This window comes from Hyperoodon ampullatus (genome assembly GCF_949752795.1).
Source record: "Hyperoodon ampullatus genome assembly, chromosome: 10".
Lineage (NCBI taxonomy): Eukaryota > Metazoa > Chordata > Mammalia > Artiodactyla > Ziphiidae > Hyperoodon > Hyperoodon ampullatus.
In genome coordinates this window covers 38,929,283-38,939,948 of record NC_136923.1, presented here as the reverse complement: position 1 = coordinate 38,939,948, position 10,666 = coordinate 38,929,283, and the positions used below count along the sequence as shown (strand labels likewise).

At 48.3% G+C, this 10,666-nt stretch overlaps 1 protein-coding gene across 1 annotated transcript; it reads left to right on the top strand.

The window, feature by feature from the left end:
- Positions 1–7,229: 7,229 nt before the first annotated feature.
- GNAT1 (G protein subunit alpha transducin 1) lies at positions 7,230–10,451 on the top strand (the record flags this gene model as incomplete). The annotated part of the gene is made up of 8 exons (XM_079713091.1): positions 7,230–7,335; positions 8,547–8,589; positions 8,696–8,837; positions 8,940–9,097; positions 9,183–9,311; positions 9,570–9,699; positions 9,993–10,146; positions 10,261–10,451. 8 exons carry the CDS (start codon positions 7,230–7,232, stop codon positions 10,449–10,451), a joined length of 1,053 nt encoding a protein of 350 aa, XP_079569217.1.
- Between the last annotated feature and the right edge of the window lie 215 nt (positions 10,452–10,666).

The following is a 10,666-nucleotide window of genomic DNA, read 5'->3' as shown; positions in this document are numbered from 1 at the left end:
CAATTTCATTCATTATTATGGCTGAGTAATATTCCATTGTATATATGTACCACATCTTCTTTATCCATTTGTCTGTCAATGGGCATTTAGGTTGCTTCCATGACCTGGCTATTGTAAATAGTGCTGCAATGAACATTGGAGTGCATGTGTCTTTCTGAATTATGGTTTTCTCTGGGTATATGCCCAGTAGTCGGATTGCTGGATCATATGGTAGTTCTATTTTTAGTTTTTTAAGGAACCTCCATACTGTTCTCCATAGTGGCTGTATCAATTTACATCCCCACCAACAGTGCAAGAGGGTTCCCTTTTCTCCACACCGTCTCCAGCATTTGTTGTTTGTAGATTTTTTGATGATACCCATTCTAACTGGTGTGAGGTGATACCTCGTTGTAGTTTTGATTTGCATTTCTTTAATAATTACTGATGTTGAGCAGCTTTTCATGTGCTTCTTGGCCATCTGTGTGTCTTCTTTGGAGAAATGTCTATTGAGGACTTCTGCCCATTTTTTGATTGGTTTTTTTTTTTTTTTTTTTTTTTTTGTGCTGTACGCGGGCCTCTCACTGTTGTGGCCTCTCCCGTTGCGAAGCACAGGCTCTGGACGCGCAGGCTCAGTGGCCATGGCTCACGGGCCCAGCCGCTCCACGGCATGTGGGATCTGCCCAGACCGGGGCATGAACCCGTGTCCCCTGCATCGGCAGGCGGACTCTCAACCACTGCGCCACCAGGGAAGCCCTATTTCCATTACTCTAGGAGGTGGATCAAAAAAAGATCTTGCTGTGATTTATGTCAAAGAGTGTTCTTCCTATGTTTTCCTCTAAGAGTTTTATAGTGTCCGGTCTTACATTTAGGTCTCTAATCCATTTTGAGTTTATTTTTGTGTATGGTGTTAGGGAGTGTTCTAATTTCATTCTTTTACATGTAGCTGTCCAGTTTTACCAGCATCGCTTATTGAAGAGACTGTCTTTTCTCCATTGTATATCCTTGCCTCCTTTGTCATAGATTAGTTGACCATAGGTGCGTGGGTTTAGTTCTGGGCTTTCTATCCTGCTCCATTGATCTATACTTCTGTTTTTGTGCCAGTACCATATTGTCTTGATTACTGTAGCTTTGTAATATAGTCTGAAGTCAGGGAGTCTGATTCCTCCAGCTCCGTTTTTTTCCCTCAAGACTGCTTTGGCTATTCGGGGTCTTTTGTGTCTCCATACAAATTTTAAGATTTTTTGTTCTAGTTCTGTAAAGAATGCCACTGGTAATTTGATAGGGATTGCATTGAATCTATAGATTGCTTTGGGTAGTATAGTCATTTTCACAATATTGATTCTTCCAAACCGAGAACATGGTATATCTCCCCATCTGTTTGTGTCATCTTTGATTTCTTTCATCAGTGTCTTATAGTTTTTTGAGTACAGGTCTTTTACCTCCTTAGGTAGGTTTATTCCTAGGTATTTTATTCTTTTTGTTGCAATGGTGAATAGGATTGTTTCCTTAATTTCTCTTTCTGATCTTTTATTGTTAGTGTGTAGGAATGCAAGAGATTTCTGTGCATTAATTTTGTATCCTGCAACTTTACCAAATTCATTGATTAGCTCTAGTATTTTTCTGGTGACATCTTTAGGATTCTCTATGTATAGTATCATGTCACCTGCAAACAGTGACAGTTTTTTTTGTTGTTTTTTTTTTTTGTGGTACGCGGGCCTCTCACTATTGTGGCCTCTCCTGCTGCGGAGCACAGGCTCCGGACGCACAGGCTCAGCGGCCATGGCTCATGGGCCCAGACGCTCCGCTGCATGTGGGATCTTCCCAGACCGGGGCACGAACCCGTGTCCCCTGCGTCGGCAGGCGGAATCTCAACCACTGTGCCACCAGGGAAGCCCAATGACAGTTTTACTTCTTTTCCAATTTGTATTCCTTTTATTTCTTTTGCTTCTCTGATTGCCACGGCTAGGACTTCCAAAACTATGTTGAATAATAGTGGCGAGAGTCGATATCCTTATCTTGTTCCTGATCTTAGAGGAAATGCTTTCAGTTTTTCACCATTGAGAATGATGTTTGCTGTGGGTTTGTCGTATATGGCCTTTATTATGCTGAGGTAGGTTCCTTCTATGCTCACTTTCTGGAGAGTTTTTATCATAAATGGGTGTTGAATTTTGTCAAAAGCTTTTTCTGCATCTATTGAGATGATCGGATTGTTTTTCTTCTTCAATTTGTTAATATGGTGTATCACATTGATTGGTGTTTATTGAAGAATCCTTGCATCCCTGGGATAAATCCCACTTGATCATGGTGTATGATCCTTTTAATATGTTGCTGGATTCTGTTTGCTAGTATTTTGTTGAGGAGTTTTGCATCTATATTCATCAGTGATATTGGTCTGTAATTTTCTTTTTTTGTAGTATCTTTGGTTTTGGTATCAGGGTGATGGTGGCCTCATAGAATGAGTTTGGGAGTGTTTCTTCCTCTGCAATTTTTTGGAAGAGTTTGAAAGGATGGGTGTTAGCGCTTTTCTAAATGTTTGATAGGATTCACCTGTGAAGCCATCTGGTCCTGGACTTTTGTTTGCTGGAAGATTTTTAATCACAGTTTCAATTTCATTACTTGTGATTGGTCTGTTCATATTTTCTATTTCTTCCTGGTTCATTCTTGGAAGGTTATACCTTTCTAAGATTTCGTCCATTTCTTCCAGATTGTCCATTTTATTGGCATAGAGTTGCTTGTAGTAGTCTCTTTGGATGCTTCGTATCTCTGCGGTGTCTGTTGTAACTTCTCCTTTTTCATTCCTAATTTTATTGATTTGAGTCCTCTCCCTCTTTTTCTTGATGAGTCTGGCTAAAGGTTTATCAATTTTGTTTATCTTCTCAAAGAACCAGCTTTTAGTTTTATTGATCTTTACTATCGTTTTCTTTGTTTCTTTTTTTTTTTAATTTATTTATTTACTTTTGGCTATTTTGGGTCTTCGTTGCTGTGCGCGGGCTTTCTCTAGCTGTGGCGAGCGGCGTCCACTCTTTTTTTGTTGCGGTGTGCGGGCTCCTCATTGCGGTGGCCTCTCTTTGTTGCAGAACACGGGCTCCAGGTGCGTGGGCTTCAGCAGTTCTGGCATGCGGGCTCAGCATTTGTGGCTCATGGGCTCCAGAGCACAGGCTCAGCAGCTGTGGTGCATGGGCCCAGTTGCTCCGCAGCATGTGGGATCATCCCAGAGCAGGGCTCGAACCCATGTCCCCTGCATTGGCAGGCGGATTCTTAACCACTGCGCCACCAGGGAAGTCCCTCTTTGTTTCTATTTCATTTATTTCTGCTCTGATCTTTATGATTTCTTTCCTTCTACTAACTTTGGGTTTTGTTTGTTCTTCTTTCTCTAGTTCCTTTAGGTGTAAGGTTAGATTGTTTATTTGAGATTTTTCTTGTTTCTTGAGGTAGGCTTGTATTGCTATAAACTTCCCCTTAGAACTGCTTTTTCTGAATCCCATAGGTTTTCGATCTTCGTGTTTTCATTGTCATTTGTCTCTAGGTATCTTTTGATTTCCTCTTTGATTTCTTCAGTGATCTCTTGGTTATTTAGTAACCTATTGTTTAGCCTCCATGTGTTTGTGTTTTTTATGTTTTTTTCCCTGTAGTTGATTTCTAATCTCATAGCGTTGTGGCTGGAAAAGATGCTTGATATGATTTCAGTTTTCTTAAATTTACTGAGGCTTGATTTATGACCCAAGATGTGGTCTATCCTGGAGAGTGTTCCATGTGCACTTGAGAAGAAAGTGTAATCTGTTTTTGGATGGAACGTCCTATAAATATCAATTAAATCTATCTGGTCTATTGTGTCATTTAAAGCTTGTGCTTCCTTATTAATTTTCTGTCTGGATGATCTGTCCATTGGTGTAAGTGAGGTGTTAAAGTCCCCTGCTATTATTGTGTTACTGTCAATTTCCTCTTTTATAGCTGTTAGCAGTTGCCTTACGTATTGAGGTGCTCCTATGTTGAGTGCATATATATTTATAATTGTTATATCTTCTTCTTGGATTGATCCCTTGATCATTATGTAGTGTCCTTCCTTGTCTCTTGTAACATTCTTTATTTTAAAGTCTATTTTATCTGATATGAGTATTGCTACTCCAGCTTTTTTTTGATTTCCATTTGCATGGAATATCTTTTTCCATCCCCTCACTTTCAGTCTGTGTGTGTCCCTAGGTGTGAAGTGGGTCTCTTGTAGACACCATGTATATGGGTCTTGTTTTTGTGTCCATTCAGCGAGACTGTGTCTCTTGGTTGGAACATTTAATCCATTCACGTTTAAGGTAATTATTGATATGTATGTTCCTATTACCATTTTCTTACTTGTTATGGGTTTGTTCTTGTAGGTCCTTTTCTTCTCTTGTGTTTCCCACTTAGAGAAGTTCCTTTAGCATTTGTTGTAGAGCTGGTTTGGTGGTGCTGAATTCTCTTAGCTTTTGCTTGTCTGTAAATCTTTTGATTTCTCTGTCGAATCTGAATGAGATCCTTGCCAGGTAGAGTAATCTTGGTTGTAGGTTCTTCCCTTTCATCACTTTAAATATATCGTGCCACTCCCTCCTGGCTTGTAGAGTTTCTGCTGAGAAATCAGCTGTTAACCTTATGGGAGTTCCCTTGTATGTTATTTGTTGTTTTTCCCTTGCTGCTTTCAGTAATTTTTCTTTGTCTTTAATTTTTATCAATTTGATTACTATGTGTCTCGCCGTGTTTCTCCTTGGGTTTATCCTGCCTGGGACTCTCTGCACTTCCTGGACTTGGGTGGCTATTTCCTTTCCCATGTTAGGGAAGTTTTCGACTATAATCTCTTCAAATATTTTCTTGGGTCCTTTCTCTCTCTCTTCTCCTTCTGGGACCCCTATAATGCGAATGTTGTTGCATTTAATGTTGTCCCAGAGGTCTCTTAGGCTATCTTCATTTCTTTTCATTCTTTTTTCTTTATTCTGTTCCACAGCAGTGAATTTCACCATTCTCTCTTCCAGGTCACTTATCCGTTCTTCTGCCTCAGTTATTCTGCTATTGATTCCTTCTAGTGTATTTTTCATTTCAGTTATTGTATTGTTCATCTCTGTTTGTTTGTTCTTTAATTCTTCTAGGTGTTTGTTCTTTCATTCTTCTAGGTCTTTGTTAAACATTTCTTGCATCTTCTCGATCTTTGCCTCCATTCTTTTTTCGAGGTCCTGGATCATCTTCACTATCATTATTCTGAATTCTTTTTCTGGAAGGTTGCCTATCTCCACTTCATTTAGTTGTTTTTCTGGGGTTTTATCTTGTTCCTTCATCTGGTACAAAGTCCTCTGCCTTTTCATTTTGTCTATCTTTCTGTGAATGTGGTTTTCCTTCCACAGGCTGCAGAATTGTAGTTCTTCTGCTGTGCAAAAGCTTTTAAGTTTGATTAGGTCACCTTTGTTCATTTTTCCTTTTATTTCTATTCCTTTGGGAGACTGACCTGAGAAAATATTGGTACAATTTATGTCAGAATGTTTTGCCTATGTTCTCTTCTAGGAGTTTTATGGTGTCGTGTTTAAGTCTGTAAGCCATTTTGAGTTTATTTTTGTGTATAGTGTAAGGGTGTGTTCTAACTTCATTGATTTACATGCACCTGTCCAGCTTTCCCAACACTAGGGACAGTCTTCAATGCTCAATATCTGGGGCCCTCGCACTCCGGGTCCGCAAGAGTTGAGTCCTAAGACAGCCAGGTTTCTGGGAAGTTCAGCCAGGAGGGGGCCTTGAGAGCCCATGATTTGGGTCTTCTGATGGGAGGTGGCAAATCTCCAGAGGCTGGAACTCAACATTACATGCTCAGTTAAACCACTTCCACTCAGCAGCACGTCCTGTCCCATCTAAATCCCCACAGAGACCTCTGACCCCTAAACTGAGGCAGGCATGCCCTGGAGATACCCCTAGGCAGGTCCCAGATTACCGACAGGACAGAAGAAGAGTGAGGCTCATCTGCTCCTCCCCTGGGAACACCAGACCTGCTTCAGGACTCAGTTTTCCCATCTGATAACAGGCCTGAAAAACATTCCCTGGAAGAGCCTGGCCACATCTGCAGGTCAGAGTGTTGCACCATGGGTACACCTAGACACAGGTATGTGCAAGTGTGCACACATACAGGCAGACACATGCATAAATGTACATGTACACAGGCAAGTGCACACACACATGCACGTATACATGCACTTATACATTCATGCACACCCATGCACACATTAACCCAGTTTAGCACAATAAAGTACACATACAAACACATCTGCACATGAAGAGAAATGCACAAAAGCACATCCATGCACATGCACACATGGTACACAGGCAAGCATAGACACACATATGCACTCACAAAGGCATAAAAATGCAGACATAAACACACAAGTATACACAGACAAACGTGTCATGTCATTGCCTTGCTTGGTGCCAGTAAAGTATACATGCACACACCCAGTACACGTAGCAGACATGCACACCCACCCAAGTCCATTGGAATCATGGAGGCATGTAGAGGCCTTGACCAGGTCAGATCTAGACCTTGGTACAGGGCAAATGCAATGTCCATCTTTCCCTGTTGACTCCCTGCTGAGCATGGAACCCTGGTTCAGAGTCAACAGCCCTTCTCAACTACATCCTGCTGTGTGACCCTCTGAGCCTCCACTTCCTCATCAGTAAAATGATGTGGGTACCCATCTGCCAGGGCTGGTGTGAGCTAGGTAAGGAGCAATGTTAAGCCCAGTGCTGGGCAGGTGTCAGGTGCTCCTTGCATGCTTCTCCCTCTACTCCCTGCTGCCAGGCCTACTCCCCAATGCCCCCACCCTGGAACTTGAGGCCCTCTCCTCCCCTTTCTGAGCCTGGATCCTATGGAACATGTCTCCCTGCTCTGGAGCAGGGCTGGACTACCTCCAGGGTCTCTCCCAGAGGGTTTGGGGAGCAGCGTACAGGGGGTGCGGAGTCAGCAGTTGAGGGATTGGGGCCATGCCAGCCTGATTAGGGCGGCTGGGGGCTGAGCTGGATTCACCTGTCCTTGTCTCTGATTGGCTCTTGGGTACCAACAACCCCCAAATCCTACTAAGCAGCCCCAACAGGGCCTGTACAGGTCTGTGGACAGCCAGTTGATTGCCAGTTCTGAGGTCAGAAGGGTGTCTGGGGAGGCCAGAGGCTGGCCTGAGCCTGGCTCTGGGGATCCCCTTCATCCAGAAGAGCCAACTGACCACCCTGTTCCTTCACCTCCTGCCGGGACCATGGGGGCTGGGGCCAGCGCTGAGGAGAAGCACTCAAGGGAGCTGGAAAAGAAGCTGAAAGAAGATGCCGAGAAGGATGCTCGAACCGTGAAACTGCTGCTTCTGGGTAAGGGTGTGGGCTGCGTTGAGGCCACTGCTACTAGTCAGAGGCCCAGGGGCAGGCAGGTGGCCCTTCTGTGAAGTAAGTGTGACTTGGGAAACAGAATGAGCCTGCAACCTGGCAGGAAACAGAGTGGGAGCCCTGGCCAAGCAAGCCCTGGCCAAGCCTTGACAAGTGATGTCTTGGCTCCCTAAGGCTGGATATCCCACAGAACCCCTCTCCAGAGGGCCCAGCCTCAGGCAACCTCCCCTCCCAAGAAGTGTGTGCCAATCTCACTCTTGTAGAGATGTGTGTACAAGGCCTAGTTTTGCCCTGGCTGTGCTCCCTCAAACACCAGGCTTTGGCTTGATGGGCCTGCTGGGCAGGGCTCAGAAACCAGGGGCCTCCTTGGGAGCCCCACAACAAGGCTGCTCCCTTGGGAAGGAGAAGGTCACAGTCCTCCTGAGAGTGGGCAGCCTCTAGGATCATCCAGATCCACAGACAATGACCCTCACTTTCCAGAGCTTTATTGTTGACAGACCTGCAGACAGTTAAAGGGGGTAGGGGGTACTAAGGCCCAGCCGGGAATAGGGAAAGCCATGTCCTTGGTCCCATGGGTAGTGAGGGGAGATGGGGCTGATCTAGTACCCCAAGGCCACTTCCTCCCCCCAAGGGAAGAAGGAGCTGCTTTGAGAGGGCAGTGCAGGCTCTACCCAGGCTCTCCAGGGTCCAGTCAGACAGCTGGATGTGGGCAGAGGGACCAAGCCAGAGTACCCCAGGGAAGAGAGAGAGGCTAAGCCAGAAATCCCATTAACTGTGCCCAACACCCTCATGAGAACAGGCTCAGAGGGGCTGTTAGCTCTGTCCTCTCCCCCAGCAAAAGGTGCTAATTCCCTCTGAGCCTCTTGGAGACACTTCCTCCCACCACAGGTGAAAAGCAGGGGTTGACCTGGCTCAAATAATCCCATGCATGCAGTACCAGAGTCTTCCACAAGGTGGAGCTCCAGGTTTCTTTATTTTTGTCCTCAGAATAATAAAACTGAAAATACCCGGCTCTTGAAGGCTCCTCAGCACAGTCTAGGTTGTCGATTCCCCTCGTCAGCCCCCTTCTGTCACTCCTGACGTTTACGTTTTGCCGCCAGGGCATCATGACCTGACTTTGAGGGTTGGGGGCGAAACAGGTGTGATAGAGGAGGCAGAGCGGTCAGCGCGTCTCTGAGGTAGGGTTTCCATTCCAGGTGCCGGTGAGTCCGGGAAGAGTACCATTGTCAAGCAGATGAAGTGAGTGCCCCTGCCCTACCCGAGGCCCCTGGGGGTGGGCACACGCACGAGGTCTGTGCTTCCCCACCTACCCAAGAGGCGCTGACCCGGCTCCCCACGGCTGCAGGATCATCCACCAGGATGGGTACTCGCTGGAAGAGTGCCTCGAGTTCATTGCCATCATATATGGCAACACGCTACAGTCCATCTTGGCCATCGTGCGCGCCATGACCACGCTCAATATCCAGTATGGAGACTCTGCGCGCCAGGTGTGCCAAGAGACTAGCTGAACAGGGCTTCTGGAGACTCGAGGTGCGAGGATGGGCCCAAGTCCATGGTCACCACCAACCACTCCCCTGCCCCACCCCCAGGACGATGCCCGGAAGCTGATGCACATGGCGGACACCATTGAGGAGGGCACGATGCCCAAGGAGATGTCAGACATCATCCAGCGGCTGTGGAAGGACTCGGGTATCCAGGCCTGTTTCGATCGCGCCTCGGAGTACCAGCTCAACGACTCTGCTGGCTAGTGAGAGCACAGGCCGGGCGCGGGGCGGGCGGGACCCTGCCACGCCCCTCCACCCAACCCTACCTACACCCCGGATCTCCCGCAGCTACCTCTCGGACCTGGAGCGCCTGGTAACCCCGGGCTACGTGCCCACTGAACAGGACGTGCTGCGCTCGCGTGTCAAGACCACTGGTATCATTGAGACGCAGTTCTCCTTCAAGGACCTCAACTTCCGGTACGACCCCGCGCCCTAGCTCTCGCTCTCCGGGGGCCTGTCCGCAAGTTCACTGCCTGAGGCCCCGTCTGATCCCAGAGGTCCCATCCCTACGAGAGACCCTGCCCCTTCTCGGACAACCCGCCCGCAGAAATGCCCGGCCCCTCCGGATGCCACTCCCATCTGGGTGCCTCCCAGCCAGCATTAGGAAACCAGGGGATGCCTGTGGGCACGTCCAGGGGACTCGATGCGCCGGCTTAGGTTCCCACGGCCCCGCAGGATGTTCGATGTGGGCGGGCAGCGCTCAGAACGCAAGAAGTGGATCCACTGCTTCGAGGGTGTGACCTGCATCATCTTCATCGCGGCGCTCAGCGCCTACGACATGGTGCTTGTGGAGGACGACGAAGTGGTGAGTGCTCCAGCAGGGCCTGAGCGTTTGAGCGGGGAGGAGGAGAGCGGAGAGCAGAGACAGCGCTGCGGGCGCGGGGAGCATCTGAGAGAGGACATTCGACCCAGAGCGGTCTGAAGGAGGAGATGAGGCAGCCTGCTGCCCTGCTCAGGGGGGCGAAGGGGGAGACGGTCTTGGAGCTGTCTGGGCAGGGAGGCCCCGGAGCCCAGAGAGCAGGGGTCTGCCCGCCGGCCGCAGCCAGGTGGGGGCGGCGGCCGCAGTCCCCGGTGCCCGACAGCCTCTGCCCTCCTCAGAACCGTATGCACGAGAGCCTGCACCTATTCAACAGTATCTGCAACCACCGCTACTTCGCCACCACGTCCATCGTGCTCTTCCTCAACAAGAAGGACGTTTTCTTGGAGAAGATAAAAAAGGCGCACCTCAGCATCTGCTTTCCGGACTACAATGGTGAGAACCTCGGCCCGCCGCCAGGCGGCGTCGCAAACCCACGATCTCGGCCTGCGCTCCTCCCGCCGCGGGGAGGATTTGCTACCTACCGGAGAACTCCCCCTTCTCCGCCAGGGCCCAACACATATGAGGACGCGGGCAATTACATCAAGGTGCAATTCCTCGAGCTCAACATGAGACGCGACGTGAAGGAGGTCTATTCCCACATGACGTGTGCCACCGACACACAGAACGTCAAGTTTGTCTTCGACGCTGTCACCGACATTATCATCAAGGAGAACCTCAAAGACTGCGGCCTCTTCTGAGGTGGCTCCTCGCGGGCCGGGATGCTCCCCTGTCGGGCCTCTTGGTCTCAATACCCCAAGCCCCATCCCCTGCTCCCCATCCCACCTCTCGACTGCAGGCCCCTCCCCAGCTCTCCAGATCCACTCCACTGCCTGCCCTCTGGCCCCCAACTTCCAGACCCTATTGCTTCCAGGCCCCACCCTGACTCCTCAGGCTCCACCCCATGGCCATAGGC